General features: G+C 49.7%; 1 protein-coding gene across 1 annotated transcript in view; it reads left to right on the plus strand.

Moving 5' to 3' along the window:
• The window catches only part of EFCAB6 (EF-hand calcium binding domain 6), a 958412-nt gene extending 942388 nt beyond the window's left edge, over nucleotides 1-16024 (plus strand). Inside the window, exon 24 of the mRNA XM_029597490.1 lies at nucleotides 14317-16024. Coding sequence (XP_029453350.1) covers nucleotides 14317-14439 — 123 coding nt within the window. The 3' untranslated portion in view covers nucleotides 14440-16024. The remainder of the gene's footprint in view (nucleotides 1-14316) is intronic.
• Nucleotides 16025-16764: the final 740 nt, after the last annotated feature.

Below are 16764 nucleotides of genomic sequence, written 5' to 3' on the forward strand. Positions count from 1 at the left end.
AGAGGGGTGTTGAGAGTAGGGGGAGGGAGAGGGGGAGGGAGGAGGAGGAGGGACGTAGGGGACTGAGGAGTAGGAGCAGGGACAGGGACAGGGGTAGTGGGGGAGATAGGCAGGAGGGAAGAGATAGGAGGGAGGGGGAGGGGGATGGGGTGAGGCAGGATAGGATGGCGGGAAGAGGTAGGGCTAGACAGGCAGGGCAGAGGGGAAGGGAGTGGGAAGTGCAGGGTCAGGTGGGGGGGGAGGAAGGGAGTGGGGAACCTGGGGGGGTGGAGAGAGAGGACAGGGAGGAAAACCCTCCGGAAGTGGCACCCCAACCAGGCAGCCAGGCCAGGGTCAGGCAGCGTGCCGTCAGGTTCAGCCAGGAGGACAATGACCTGCTCATCCAGGGGGTCCTGCGCCACTATGCGCGGCTGTTTGGGAACCTGTCGGTGAGGACCAGCAAGGCAGCAAAGGCCGAGATCTGATCCAGCATAGCTGGGCACATACAGCGGGAGAGCGGCATCCTTCGCACCGGGGAGCAGGTGGCCCACCGCTACCGCGACGTTAAGGCCCAGCTGAAGACCCGCATCGCTGACAGGAACCAGTACCTGAAGGCCACAGGCGGACGGTCCCCATGCCCCATCCGCTTCACACCCATGGAGCAGCAACTGATGGAGCGTCTGGGACCAGATGTCTTCGAGGGATTGCATCCCCACCTGGATACATCCCACCTCGAAGAGGGTAAGCTGCCCTCTGGGGCCCCTTCCCCCCCCCCTGTGAACGGTCGTAACACAATGTTTAGGCCAGGTTTAAGTTTCTGTTACCCATGTGCTCTGCAGAACTGTAGTGGCCCCCCCTCCCCCAGTCAGCAAGGGGCAGGCAGCAGGGTGCAAGACATGCTGGCAACAGGTCACTGTCTCCATGAGGGCCAGGCCCTAACTGACACAGTGAGCTGGGCCCAGAAGCCTGGCCTGTGCACAGGCCAGGCTTCTGGGCCCAGCCCCCCTCCCCCAGTCAGCAAGGGGCAGGCAGCAGGGTGCAAGACATGCTGGCAACAGGTCACTGTCTCCATGAGGGCCAGGCCCTAACTGACACAGTGAGCTGGGCCCAGAAGCCTGGCCTGTGCACAGGCCAGGCTTCTGGGCCCAGCCCCCCTCCCCCAGTCAGCAAGGGGCAGGCAGCAGGGTGCAAGGCATGCTGGCAACAGGTCACTGTCTCCATGAGGGCCAGGCCCTAACTGACACAGTGAGCTGGGCCCAGAAGCCTGGCCTGTGCACAGGCCAGGCTTCTGGGCCCAGCCCCCCTCCCCCAGTCAGCAAGGGGCAGGCAGCAGGGTGCAAGACATGCTGGCAACAGGTCACTGTCTCCATGAGGGCCGGGCCTCAGGCCTCAGCCCCACCACCCATGCCATGAGGAATGTCTCAAAGGACTCAACTGTACTGTCTATGCAGAATGACATGTTGGTTGTACATTAGCTGCCCCTGTGTGACATCACAGTAATATAACAGAACAGCTGTGTTACTGATGCAGTATATCCTCTTTCTCCCCAATCTTCCTACAGAGCCATCTGGTCCCAGGCAGCAGCCCTCTGATGACAGCTGGGAGGGCCCAGGCACAAGCAGGGATCCACCAGGGCTCAGGCGGCCGCCCATGCTGACGAGGCCATTCCAAATTGACGCGGAGACACAGTGGTCAGAGGAGGAGGAGGAGGAGGAGGAGGTGGTGCAGGCTGCAATGCCACCCCCAGGCAGCCCCTATACCCTGACAGAGGCCTTTGAGGAGTTTGAGTGGGGCCACCCCCACACTCCTCTGCGGGCAGGCATCCTGGGGACCTCACTGGCTACCCCGCCCATCCAACCCACACCGCTAATGTCCCCATGCAGCTCTGCAGCGGGAGCTGCGCCACCAATGGCCATGGGACATCCCCTCGGACCGGAGGAACCGCCAGCAGTGCCACCTGTCCAACTGGAACCAGTGGCTGATGGAGGCTTGGAACGCATAGTGCTGGAGATGCGTGCCCTGAGGCGAGCATGGCGGCAGCAGAGGCGAGACAACCAGGTATTGAGTGCAGCAGTCACGAGTGCAGCCAACAACATCGCGAGTGCAGGCAACAGCATCGCAGGAGTGATAGCCACACAGAACAACATCCTGATGCAGATTCTGCAGCGGCTGCCAGATGTGCAGGCCTCGTCCTCGGCAACCTCAACGCCCCAGCCAAGTCCCTCAGTGTCCCGAGGCCGCAGGGGCCGTCCACCGAAGAAAATGCCACCACCCAGCGGACCATCGGGACGTGGCAAGGGGCCCTGAGGGGACCAACATGGCCCATAAACGGGGTATGGGCAGGTACACCCAACCACCACTGTGATGCACACCCCACAGAGGGGCAGTGCCGTCGAGATGGAAGAGGATGTCCCGCTGGCTGCTCCCCACAGAGGGGCAGTGCCGTCGAGATGGAAGAGGATGTCCCGCTGGCTGCTCCCCACAGAGGGGCAGTGCCGTCGAGATGGAAGAGGATGTCCCGCTGGCTGCTCCCCACAGAGGAGCAGCCAGCTCCCCACAGATGGAGGTGGAGGCACCATGCAATGCCCCCACCCACCTGCTCACCTGGCTCACCGCCATCCGCTGCGCCACTCTGCTGTCTGCCACCGCCATCCGCTGCGCCACTCTGCTGTCTGCCACCTTCTGTTTCAAGGCCTGCACATTCTGGCGGTGTGCTGAAGGATGACTGGTCTGCTGAAAGCCTGTTAATGCTGGTTGTGTGGTGCGATCTGTGCCTCATGTCACCAAAAGCCATGTGCTGCTGTGTCCTCCTGGGCCTCCTGCTGCTGTGTCCTCCTGGGCCTCCTGCTGCTCCTGGGCCTCCTGCTGCTGTGTCCTCCTGGGCCTCCTGCTGCTCCTGGGCCTCCTGCTGCTGTGTCCTCCTGGGCCTCCTGCTGCTGTGTCCTCCTGGGCCTCCTGCTGCTGTCTGGTCCTGACCCTTCACTGCTGTAGCCAGACCCTTCATGTGTTTGCCTGCTGCCTACATGCTGAACCGCTGGGTACCTTGTCCGCTGGCTGGCCTGTCAGGCTGTCCTCTTTCAGTGCACTCTTTCAACTTGGACTGCCTGGGGCCTGGACTTTCACTCTGCTGGCTGGCCTGTCAGGCTGTCCTCTGTCAGTGCACTCTTTCAACTTGGACTGCCTGGGGCCTGGACTTTCACTCTGCTGGCTGGCCTGTCAGGCTGTCCTCTGTCAGTGCACTCTTTCAACTTGGACTGCCTGGGGCCTGGACTTTCACTCTGCTGGCTGGCCTGTCAGGCTGTCCTCTGTCAGTGCACTCTTTCAACTTGGACTGCCTGGGGCCTGGACTTTCACTCTGCTGGCTGGCCTGTCAGGCTGTCCTCTGTCAGTGCACTCTTTCAACTTGGACTGCCTGGGGCCTGGACTTTCACTCTGCTGGCTGGCCTGTCAGGCTGTCCTCTTTCAGTGCACTCTTTCAACTTGGACTGCCTGGGGCCTGGACTTTCACTCTGCTGGCTGGCCTGTCAGGCTGTCCTCTTTCAGTGCACTCTTTCAACTTGGACTGCCTGGGGCCTGGACTTTCACTCTGCTGGCTGGCCTGTCAGGCTGTCCTCTTTCAGTGCACTCTTTCAACTTGGACTGCCTGGGGCCTGGACTTTCACTCTGCTGGCTGGCCTATCAGGCTGTCCTCTGTCAGTGCACTCTTTCAACTTGGACTGCCTGGGGCCTGGACTTTCACTCTGCTGGCTGGCCTGTCAGGCTGTCCTCTTTCAGTGCACTCTTTCAACTTGGACTGCCTGGGGCCTGGACTTTCACTCTGCTGGCTGGCCTGTCAGGCTGTCCTCTTTCAGTGCACTCTTTCAACTTGGACTGCCTGGGGCCTATGCCTGTCTACTCATTGTATACTGACCAGCGGTAATCAATGTATTACAGTATCCAAGCTATTGGGGTGCCACTTCCTGTTCCTAGGTAATCATGCTTTGCCTGTACTGATAACACCCACTGCCTGCATATGTGTAAATACTGCTGCTGGTGGAGTGATGTAGTCCGGAATTGGATCACTTTGGATCCATTAGCTATCTAGTACTTGCAGATCATGAATATCTAGGAACATAAATTGTATGCTGTTACTGCTGCCATAATACTTGTCTATACCCTGCTGAATGTTGTCACGAATAAATATCCTATTTAACCTGCCACCTATTGTGTCCGTGTCATGTTCCTAATGTGCTGTTGGTGTACCCCCGCCACACCTTGCATGTTGTATCCCACATTGCACCAATACTGAGTGTTCAAACTGGCCCCTGCCTGACGTTCAGTATTGCTACCTGTGCATCTCTCTGTCACATACCTTACAGAGTTAAACATAGGGCAGTACCAGACATGTCCCTAACAGTAGTAGACGTATTGTTCCTCAGTACAGGGAATGCACAGTAATGGAGTGTGCTGATGTATGGCAGCACTCCTGATCTGTGAGGAAAGGGGAAGGGGTGGCCAGCTGTGGATTGCAATAGGACTGCTCATGTCATGCACTGATGTCGGTGAAGAGTCCAGACATGGATATCTGACCAGGGTGCAGTATTGTACCTATCTCGGCATTACACACACCACGTAAGTAAGGTTAACTGATGATAAGGTACTAGCCGACGTTGTCTCCTAGGTAGTCTCTCACCTCTGCAGGTAACTGGACGATTGCGTTCACCACTGCTGGGTGACTGACTGGGAGGTTGGCATGCACGACATCCATGATAGTGGTAGCGCAGGCACACTTTCCATTTCCAGGCACCATTGGCATACAATACTGTGTAGGCCTTTCCAGCTGTACATGCTAAGCATGTACTCTGTGCAATCCCATACATCGTTGTACATCCCCACCATGGCAGCATGGTTGTGTTCCAGGAACACCATCGTCTAGGCACGCTTTTAGCATTAAGGTTGTGGGCCCCTGACAAGTGTGGCAGGGGAAGGGTAATGTTGCTATCTGCATGCTGTGTATGACAGCAGTTGCACAGACTGTCAGCAGCCAGCTAAGTGGGCTGTCAGTTGTACGGAGAGGGGAACAATATTAATGCACAATCGCCATAGCTGTGTACAGGGTGCAAGCGGTGTAAGGCATGGTTAACAGCCCTTAGGTGTGTTTAGCGGGTGTCCATGTGCACACTGATGTGGTGACTGCTGTTGTGCAGTCACTGTTACTCACCCATGTAGGATTTTGTGGGTCTGAAAGGTGCAGATATCGCAACAAGGGGTCCCCATCCATAGTGGCACACATCCCTCTGGTGCCATCTCCTAGCTGTGGGGTGTGCATGGCTCCTCCATTACCTGTTCCAATGGTGGACATGGCCCACCATCTGATGGCCCACACTGTGTGGTCCAGAGTCCTACAGTGTCTTCACATATGTAAGGTCACTACACACACATATGCCAGCCATTCACCAAGGTGGACTGTCCTTGGTGATGTTGATTGGCTAACCAGTACAGGGCAGTCACAGGTATCGGTCAGTTGTGACAGATATTTGTTAGACATAACTGTCCCTCAACAGTACAACAATCATTCACATGCTGCAGAACCCCAGTGGACTTTCCTTCCTACAGGTGTGCAGTTGCGACAGTTACAGGTAAACAATGTTGCTCACACATCATTTTCAGCAGACATTTTACACAGACTGTGTGACCTGTGTCACCATCATGTTATGTAGGCACCTCACACCCATTGTGCCACAAACCCTGTCGTGAAGCTCCTGTACCTGCAAGCCTTTTTTGAGGGACATCATGTGGATGGGACGCCTACCCTCCCAACGTACCAATATGGGTGCATCTATGTCACGCGGAGGGACATGTAGGTCCATGTGTGGCCCTTATTCCCTATATGCCTGCACACAGCACAGTTAGCACTACTGGTACCACCACTGTGCACCAGCTCCTGTGCACTACATACTTGGGAAGCAAGGTAAAGGGGGTCTCCTACACATATGGCCTGTCAGGCAGTGCCACAGGTCATTCAGCATGTGGAAACAGTAATGTTCTACTGATGATGATGTGTGTGCCACATTGGTTAGCTGTCACCGTCTGACTGACCAGCACACCTGTAGGGAGGGAGGTACACTGGGGTTCTGCAGCATGTGAATGATTGTTGTCCTGTTCTAATTCAGTAGATTATAATGAAGATCTGTATCACTGGGTCTCACACACTTCTGTATTCATGGCATTACTAAGGACCCTGTTGGTGCACCCATGGAGGACACAATCCATGAATGATGGTTTTCCACTGTACGTGGACATCAGGAAGCTGTCACCTGTCGAACTCTTGCCATACATGGTGTACGGTGTTGCCTCCATGTCCATGGCACTGTGTGGCCTGTGTATGCACTGAGGCAGAGGCCAAGTGCAACACTGAACACTGTGATGGTATTTTTCAACACCCTTAGGCACATCTTGCTTCACTGACACATTCCACCTCATTAAGAACAGGTAGCCATGTCAGAACATACAGCATGTACCGTGCAGCCTGTTTAACGTCTGCATACCCAGCTAGTGGAAACCAGGACCATACAACTGTGGTGCAGCAGGTAGCACAATTGTTAAGGATGCACATTTGCTTGGCCAAGTGTGCGGTATATGAACACTGTGACCAGCCATGGCAGGGGCTGATGGCACCGTTGGCCCTCCTTATATCCCCTTGTGGAAGACATCGCTGGGTGCAGCCAGCTCACGTGCTGCCAGACGGGTGCACCCTCATAAGGTACAGTACCTGTAGGCTCCAGGTGTACATCTGCATGGGGTCATGCTTGAGGGCCAAAGCAAGAGTGGATGGTGGTGAGGGGGGTGTGTGTGTGTAATGCAGAGCCTAGGTACCACCTGTACCCCGAGATGCCATCCTGGTATGGGGTGCTGCAGTGGGCAGCACCATCATTGTCAGATAGTGGCAACACAGCAACCTGTCCCAGTCACACAAGCTGGGGGGGATGGGTTGGCATATCTTGTGGCCAGACTGGGGGGGGAGGCATGGTTATGGTCAGAGCGCAGACCAATCCTCAGCCCAATCGGTCACCTTCCTGCCCTGTGTACCATTATACCGTACAGTGTGAGGGCGACATGCCACTGTATCCTACATACTTTATGAGCCACACATGCTTCCAGTATGAGGAATCCTTTATTGCTTGTAATTATTTATTTCAGTTTGTTAGATCCCAACATTCCTGACAATAGTCCCATCATGCTGGTTCACATGACATAGGAGTGCAAAATAAGCTTACACCTGAACAATAGTGCAGAAAAAGCTGTTACATGTAACAGCGGAATATGGAATTTGGAGTAAGAAGGCAACATATGAAAAGGAAAACACGATAAGTATATATAATCACATTGTAAGAGGTAGCTAATAGTCATATTTATGGTGAGGTGTGTTGACTGTTAGGAGTTAAATAATAGTGGAGTTATGGCCAAGCCTGCATGAACAGCCATGTCTGGAGTCTCCATAGATGATAGGGTCAGCCATTGGTTTCTCACCCTGCCTGACACGCTGTCCTCCCCATCACATGCCAACAGTCAGGCCATCACCTTTGTAGGCAAAAATGCGTAAGGTGGCTGGGTAGCCCCAGCCCACAGCTCCGTGCAGCCAGCACGCTGACACTTTCTTCAGGTGAGATGTCATGACGGGAGTATGTCCGGCCTGCATTAAATGGTGGCTGTGTGTCCCAACAGGGGCCATCTATATCATGAGGGGTCTGACAGCATGTGTGTGTGCTGCTTCCAGGAGCATGCATGGCCAGGTAGCTCTTCCTTGCTGCTGAGGTGCACTGTGTTGCTGAGTAACCCCATCAGATAATGTGTGCCATATCTGGAATGACACAGGTGTGTGGTACACCTTGGATGGCAGAAGTGCACTGCACAGCAACCCAGAGTATGTAGCAAGTGCTTAGCCCAATGGCACAGAATAGGTATCACACATACAGCACCTCAGCAGAGGCTTGAGGCAGCGCTTCCCCACCCTATTATGGCCTACATCCTCTGTGGCAGCCCAGCACCCCACACAGTTGTTGGGTGGACACACATAGCAGGTGAAGCACGTAGCAGACTGAAGGGAGCTCTGCACACTAACCTATTTCCTAACCCATCGGTGGGCAAACAGGCCGTCTGGGGCAGGGGTCTGCCCCATGCCAACCTTAAAAGTGTGTCTGTATAAGGTGTTGCCGAACCTGGCTGCCCCTGAGTGTGTTGTCATGCCGTCGTGCACGCGCACATGGGGGATCAGGTCTGAGGTCTGGAGCTATAGCCACAGGTATTCCATGGCGAAGAGCCACATTATGGAACACACAGCAAAGTAGGATTATTTGAGCAACCTTGGGGGGGGCATACAGTAGCGCTCCACCACTCTTGTCCAAACATCGGAAGCGGCTCTTCAAAAGGCCGATGGTACGTTCGATGACCATGCGGGTAGCAGTTAAGGACCGATTATAGGCCAGCTGTTGTTCTGTGGCAGGCTGGGGGATCGGGTCATCAGCCAGGGCCTGCATCCATAGGCTGCGTCTCCTGTAGCAATGGCATAGGGAACAGATTACACATACTTATGTTTCTGTCCCATGGATGTATGTGCTCAGTACATGCAGTTGAACCGGATGGCACGAGGCAGCCCATTCCTGTTTCCCTACACCTTATGTGTGTGGTGTCAGGATTGCTTTGGCACACAGCTGGTGTGTGGCTATTAGGCGTTATAGCACGTGAAGGGCCCCTAAACAGTGAGATGTATGTCAGCTCTGTGTATGCGGTTGGTGCATTACACCACTGTCCTGACATCCCTGTGTTTAAATCATATGCAGTATGCACTCCAGTCATTGTGTACTGACATATGTGCTCAGGTACACCTTCTCTGTCGGTATGCCTACCCAACAACATACATGGTGTCAACTGGCTGCCCCTCAATGTGCACAACTGAGTAGAGATGTTCATGCACGGACTCAGGAACGTCAGGGGCTCACTAACACCTGTGGATGTGAGCTGCTCTTACATGACAGGTCTCAATTCATCTTGCACACTGCCAGTAGCCATGGCTACACCCAATATGTGTAGGCTGTCCACCTGTGCGGTGAGGTGAGCAAGCCATGCCACATACAGGGCGTACTGCATAGTTTGTGCTTGGCAGCCAATGGTACATGGTTGGGTGCCTGAGCCATTACGCCACTTTCAGTAACACAATGTCCCACTCAGGTCTGTTGTGATGGGGACCTGTGACTCCATCACAACAGGCGTCTACATCACCTTTGTGTGCCATTACAGAGCTGACCCTTGCAAAAATGTTATATGTATGTTAACGTGGATCTTACCTACAAGCCAACCATCGCCATACAGGCCATCTTCGAATTTGCGAAACAGAGCTGATTGCCTGAGTACGAAGGCATTGTGCGCTGACCCCGGGAATCTGGACATCACCGAGAGGATCCGCATTCCAGCATCACACACCACTTGCACGTTGAGGGAGTGGAACTGCTTCCTGTTGCGGTAGGCTGCCTCCGTCTCACGGGGTGGAACGATGGCCACATGAGTGCAGTCAATAGCTCCAATGACATTCGGAAAGCGGGCAACGGCATAGAAACCACGCTTGAGGTCCATCAGGTCCTGTCTGTTGCGTGGGAATGCTATGTAGCGAGGCATGCGGTCCATAACAGCTGCAATGACCTGTTGCAGACACCGGGAAAAGGTGCTCTGTGACATGCCACCCACAACAGCTACCGTGGATTGGAAGGAGCCACTTGCTGTGAAATGCAGGGCGGCCAAGAGTTTGGTCAGGCCGGGGATGGCACGGCTCCTTCGGGTTCGGGCCTCAAGGGCACCTCGTATGTCTCCATATAGTTCCATGATGGCACGAGTGCTGAGGCGATATCTGCTGATGACTACATCCTCTGGCATTCCCAGCAATGAGGTTCGTGGCAGATGGATCCTATGCCTGTAACAATGGCGACGTCGACCAACATCCTGGCGTCTGCGTCTGCGTTGGGCCTGGTGCACCTGCCCCATACACTGTGAATGTGTGGAGCAGATTCACCTACTAAGAACAGGCCTTTTTATTGGCCAGCTCTACATTTGTAGGTCTATGGGGATTGGTTTGGCAAATTTTCGTTCAACGCGCTAGTAGCGCGCTGCGCGCTGTGCGCCGCGATAGACTGTATCGCATTTGAAAGGGTTGTAGTTATTGGCCGCGTTAGGAGCCGCGCTAACACCGCCGCAGGGTTCGCGCCACGCGATACGTCCGCGCTAACACCGCCGCGGGTTTCGCGCCACGCGGTACCTCCCCCCTACTTTACATTTGCCCCGCCCCAACTCCGCCCCCTGAATACATTATTCCATATTTGCATTCGCGAACCGCGATATATGCTTGTTATCGCGGTTCGCGAATTTAGCGCAGGCGGTACAGCCGTATCGCGCGCGGTAACTCTTTGGAAAATGAGGCCCTTAGTTTGGCTCAGCACTAAAAATCTACGATTGAAGATGCCATCTCTGATGTTCACACCACGATTCATAGGTCCATTCCCCATCGTGCAACAAATGGGCACTATGACTTACAAGCTCAAACTACAAGATTCTTTACATATTCATAATGGGCCAGATTTTCAAAGGGGTACGCGCATAAGATACGCGCATACCCCCAAAAAACCTGGCCCAAACTCCCCCTGCGCGCGTCAAGCCTATGTTGAGTAGGCTCGGCGGCGTGCACAAGCCCCGGGACGCGCGTAAATCCCGGGGCTTTCCTGGGGGGGCGTGTCAGTGCATGTCAGGGGGGGGCGTGTCACGGCCGGTACGTCATGGGGGCATTCCGGGGGCGTTGCTGCGACCCCCAGACCGGACCCTGACGCGCCAGTGTCCGGCCCAACACTCGCAAGTTACGCCTGCTTCGAGCAGGTGTAACTTGTACAAAAAGGTAGGGGGGGGTTTAGATAGGGCCGGGGGGAGTGAGTTAGGTAGGGGAAGGGAGGGGAAGGTGGGGTGAGGCCGAAGGAAAGTTCCCTCCAAGACCGCTCCGATTTTGGAGCGGCCTCGGGGGGAACGGAGGCAGGCTACGTGGCTCGGCGTGCGCAGGCTGCCAATTTTGGGCAGCCTTGCACGCGCCGACCCCGGATTTTAATGGATACGCGCGGCTACACACGTATCTATTGAAATCCCACGTACTCTTGTTCACACCTGCTGCGCGAACAAAAGTACGCGTGTGTGCAAATTTATAAAATCTACCCCAATGTGTTCCATGTCTCACTGTTGAAGCCTGCCATTTTCTCATGGCCGGGCACTTTACCTCTTCAAGCCACTGAAGAGGCTAAGGATTAAGACACAAAATTAAAGATCCAGGAGATTTGGATTCCCAAAGGGTTCAAAACCAGTTGCAATATTTTATCTCCTAAAGGAACTATGGTCCCAAGGAGAATTCTTGGAGCTGACCTCCAATCTGCAAGCCACCCAACTCATACTGGAGTTTCACAGATTCCCCGAGAAGCCCAAACCCAGATAATCTGGGGAGGGGGATTTGCAGGGGGATACTGTCAAGATTCGCTGCTTACAGGTTGGCCCCTCAAGCCCTTCTACTCACCCCAATGCTGCTTGGACCGTGCAGACACCAGCCCTGCCGGTGGATCCAAAGCCACTACCCGACACCATATTTCTGCTTGTCCTCAAAGCACCTTTTGAAGAATGATATCAGCAGTTCTGCCCTATATAATGGCTCTCTGGACCTCCCTGCCTTGCCTCAGCAACAGGTCTTCTTCCTTGCAATATGTGTTGCCTTATGTTCCTGTGTTCCTGAGCCTTGTCTTCCAGCCTTGCCTAATAGCTTTACCTCATCCAGCTTTTCCTCATCCAGCCTTGCCTCATCCAGCCTTACCTTCCAGCCTTGCCTTGTCCTATTTGTCTTGTCCAGTGTTTCTGTGTGTCTTCATACACCCTTGGTCTGACTTTATGGATCTTGACCTCTTGCTTGGACCTGACCATGATTGACTGCCACCTGGATATGACCATTCTTGCTAGCTGCCTCACCTGACCCCTGTATGCTTCTGGACTTAGTTCTTCACTACCCTAGGGATCCACCTAAGTCTTTTTGACCACCAGTACTCAAGGGCTCAACCTGCGGGGGAAGTTGCTGGTAAAGGTGAAGCTTCAGAGTGTCCTACTGCAGGGTGTATTAACCAAGTGCCGGCATAGGCCTCGCAGATTTGTCCTTGAGGCTACGTCAACTACACCACAGCTTGAAGGACTTGTACACCTACTACCCTTCACAGTGTCATTTATTTTCTCTGTCTCTATGGGAGTTGTAGGAGAGAGTCGGTGGGATATGCTGGATGCTATCACTCTTATATTTGCCGCACATACATTTGTGTGTGTGTTTTTCTGGTGGTGATTATAGGGACGTGTATGAGTGTGAGGTATGTGTGTATAATAGGGGCTGTGAGGGGGGATGAGAAATGTGTGCGTGTGTTTGTGTGCAATCAATGGGTTTTGAGGGAGGGTTCATGGTGGGCTGTGTGTGTGTGTGTGTGTGTGTGTGTGTGTGTGTGTTTGGGGGGGGGGGGTGGGGGCGGTTAGTGTTGCTAACTTATTCCTTCTTGACCAAACAGGCAATCTGGTCCTGCTTTTTACCCCATTGCAAAGGGCATTGATGGGACAATCAGAAATACAAATCCTAGCTTGCAGTAGGGCAAAATCAGGGACCAGTTGACCTGGTGTGAGTTGGTAATCTTAGTGGGAGGGGGGAGGTATATATATAGATGTGTGGGGGAAGTGGTGTGGAAGGCAATGGAAATCTGTGTGAGAAGGTAGAGTTTGGGGTTATACACCTTTTTGTGGCAGTTGATTCAGTTATTTTTCCTGTCTCGGATTCTCTCTGCCTTTCTCTCCCAAAGTGCTGAAAGGATGGGGTATTTGGAGTGGATTGTTTTTGAACATTCTGAGAGTTTCCCATAGAAAGCAATGAGGATATTTTTTGAAGGCAGAGTTCAATGAAAATACTGACCCAATGTTTCTGGTTTTTGAACTCTTCTGAGATATTCCCATTTTAATCCAGCGTGCCAAATTTAGTGAATTTACGTTCCTGTTTGAAGAGTTATTGTGCTTATGGACAGATAGACAGACTGATTCTGTTTCAATAAATCTTTCCAATATTCAGTATTTTGAAAAACTTAAAAAGGTTACAGGTACGTTTGTTTCCTCTAGCTTGATCTCCCTTCAGTTTCACAGTCAACCAAAACTGTTTTTCAATGGGCCAAACCAGGTCCAAATCTACTACAGTCTGTCCAAAATTCAGCTATGCAACTTTTTTGCCAACATCACTATACTCATATAATTCCTCTTCTTGTCACATTTGCTTCCTATTTGTTTCTGCATGCAGTTCAAGCTCCTCTTACTCACCTATTGCAGTCTTCACTTTGCAGCTCCTTACTACTTCTCCTCTCATCTTTCGCTACACCCTTCATGAGCTCTACTCATCTGGCAAGCCATTCTTATCTCTGCCCTTCCCTCCACCATGAACTTCCTACTATGTACTTTCTACCTGGCTGTATTGCATGCTTAAAATTGACTTCTTGAGTTGGTGTGCCATGCTCCCTTGCTGGCTTTATTCAAACCCAATCTAATAACCCATCTTTTTTAGTTTCCTTTTAAATTATAACACCTGATTCTTTCTCATAACCTTACTGATTTTAACAATTTTCTTAATAAATGAAATTCCCATAGCCTCTTTTCCCCTGTCTATTAATCTTGATTAGATTGTAAGCTGAATGAGCAAAGACAGTCTGTTATGTGTTTTTAAACAGTCCTGCATATGTTGAGTAGTGCTACAGAAGTAATAAGTAGGAATATTTGTTTATGCTTTTTTATTATGCTTTTAGTAAACTAATTAGTGTTTCCTTCTTTGTAGGACATCCTAGAGGTCTTTCCTTCATTAATTGTATTTAATTTAAGGCTTTGTACATGATATACTTTTTATTTGTAGTGTTTGTATTTATTATTGGGAAAAAGTGCCAAATAAATGTAAAATTAAAATAAATGGCACATAAGATATTCTATATGGCTTTTATTACAAGCTGTAAGGATTGCTAAATTAAAATATATAATAAATGCAATCAAGATTGTAAAAGATTGTTAATTTAGCAACCATGATTCCTCACTTAATTGTACATAAGTCAAAATTTGGTCCCATAATTGCAAGATTTTTAAATATATTTTATATTCAAATTTGTCAAAGAAAGAAGATGGTTCTTATTTGTATAATCCATTTTTTACATCATTATATGCATTCATACTATACATATATCTTAGATGCATAATCCCTGATAATTAAATTTGTTATATATGTTGCAGATTTTAAGACACCAGAGCATTAACCTGTCTGAAGAAGAATTCTTTCATATTATGGGATTCTACGACAAAGATTTATCTTCAAAAATATCCTATAATGATTTCTTGCGAGTACTCCTTAATTAGACAACAATGTTCTGTGGTGCAGTTCTTAGGCACCTAATTTTGTCATGGGTATCTGCTGGTGATTGAGGGAGGAGATCATTTTAACATTGTTTTCACTTGATGCTCCTCCTCCCCCCCCCCTCCCAGGCATGGCCTCTTTGTTCTTCCCTCTCCTAATCGATCCCTTGGTCTTCTTATCTTCCCTTGCTTGGTAGAGGAAAGCAGTGCTGCTACCTGCATCTGGAGACTACAGGCTATCACATAGTTCAAACCATCAGACTGAAGCTGGCTGGCAGAGGAGGCTGTTGAAGATACAAACACTGCTCTCCTCTTGCTATCCAAGGAGAGAGAGGAAGTCCAGGAAGTGATGTGGGGAGAGGGGGAGGAGTATAGGAAGATATGGGAGAATGATACCCCATGCCTGGGCTAGATTGTTATGGAGGAATCAGCTTTTCATTGTTTTTCCTGTTTTTTCAGGACATGATAAAATTGGGTTCCTGGCAGTTGTACATCAATTACTGGAGTCATATGGATAGTAAATTTTACAGAATACATGAAGAAGTATTAAGAAATTGTAACATCTGTGAGGTTATTTTTGGTACATAATTATTTGCTTTCTCAAGGTCACATGTGGCAACAACGTGGTATAAATATTGGGTTATGCTGTTACACACAAGTGCTAGAATTATAGCATGTAGCATACATAATGGAGAATGAAAGTTAACTTTCACACAAACTGTTTATGATGATGCTTGTAACTTTACTAGCAATATTTAAAAAGAAAAAAGACAACCTTAAATAAAAATGTAATATTTTCCTGACTTCATTTCATTGTGTATAGCTTTTCTTATAAGAGATAAATGCTTTAAAGAAAATTCATTTTTATAAATGAAAAATGATTTAAAAATAATGAACAAATTATGTATTTGTTAGCTGCTGCAAATTCTGAAATCACCTGTAACATGCAGCAAGTTCTTGATCAGGTGTGTCCAACTCAAATCCTCAAGGACTGAATACCAGTCAGGTGTTCAGGATAACCCTAATGAATATGCATGAGATTATTTGGCATATACACTTCCTCAATTGTATGCAGATCTTTCTCATGCATATTCATTTGGGATATCCTGAAAACCAGACCAATTTGAGGCCTTTGGGGACCGGAGTTAGAAAACCCTGGTCTTGAAATTCTGACATTTCTGAATGTTTTTCTGAAAGTCATTGAACAAATAATTATTTTGCTACCCTTTTAATCATAATATGTTTATTCAAATGTGTATACAGTGCTAAAATTCACTTTATAAAAATATATTTGACTTCCATGTACAGTATTAATTTCTTCATTGTCTGATACTGTCATGAATACAGCAAACTAAAATAGAAAACTAAACAACATGACCTAAAATCATAGATCTGGGCCAGATACAGAGCTTAGGCATCTAATTTTCAGAAGATGAATTAACTATGTAGAGAGATGCATTAGTATATACATTCACAGTAAACACAGCTATGTAATTACAATGGAAGGGTTCATATGAACTAGGAATACATTTTTAGATAATGTGAACTGATGCTTTTATAAAGGAAAATATATTAAATCCAGCTAAGAAAGATAAGGGTAAATGAAAAATTTTTAAACTCTGGAGTGACTTCATATAGTTCCACTAGGGGCTACAAGTTTTTGATTGAAGCTCTAGAAGGCGCTAGGGCTTTTTTAATCATTGGTCACCCAGAGTCGATGATTCTTCATTAGAAGCTATCAAGCACATATTCTATGCATTAGGTTTAAGTCCGCCTTATGGCTGAATAGATAATAGTTCTTTATGTTACCAGTCTGTGTAGTTCACAATTAGGTCATGCCAGGCTTCATTTATAAAATGTCTTGTGCTGTCCTGGTGCTGTCTGACACTGCAATGTTTCGGAGGACACTCCTTCTTTAGAGAAACAGAGAATGCTTGATGCCGACAAGTTGCGACTGGTGGATAACTTAAAACAATGTGCAACAAAAAAACCCTTTAAATGATGAATAACATCTAAATATGGAGGCGCAACAGGATTTGGAAGGACAACTACTTGGTCTATGTGGAAGGGTCAATGTATCATTAAGACCAAGACTTCATGAACACTGAAAACAACGAGCCAAAAGATCAAAATTTACATTTTGTGCAAAATCCATTTCTATATTATTGTGTAACTGACTTCAGCATAAGACTTACATGTGCAGTGAAAAATGGTCTACCTGCTACATCCGATGAGTCCATCATTGACAATTGCCCACTGTAAAACACTGACATTTATATGAAAAAATTCCCGCCGGCCTGGAGGATTGACAGGCGGATATAACCTCAG

Source organism: Rhinatrema bivittatum, chromosome 4 (assembly GCF_901001135.1).
Source record: "Rhinatrema bivittatum chromosome 4, aRhiBiv1.1, whole genome shotgun sequence".
NCBI classification, from domain to species: Eukaryota; Metazoa; Chordata; class Amphibia; order Gymnophiona; family Rhinatrematidae; genus Rhinatrema; species Rhinatrema bivittatum.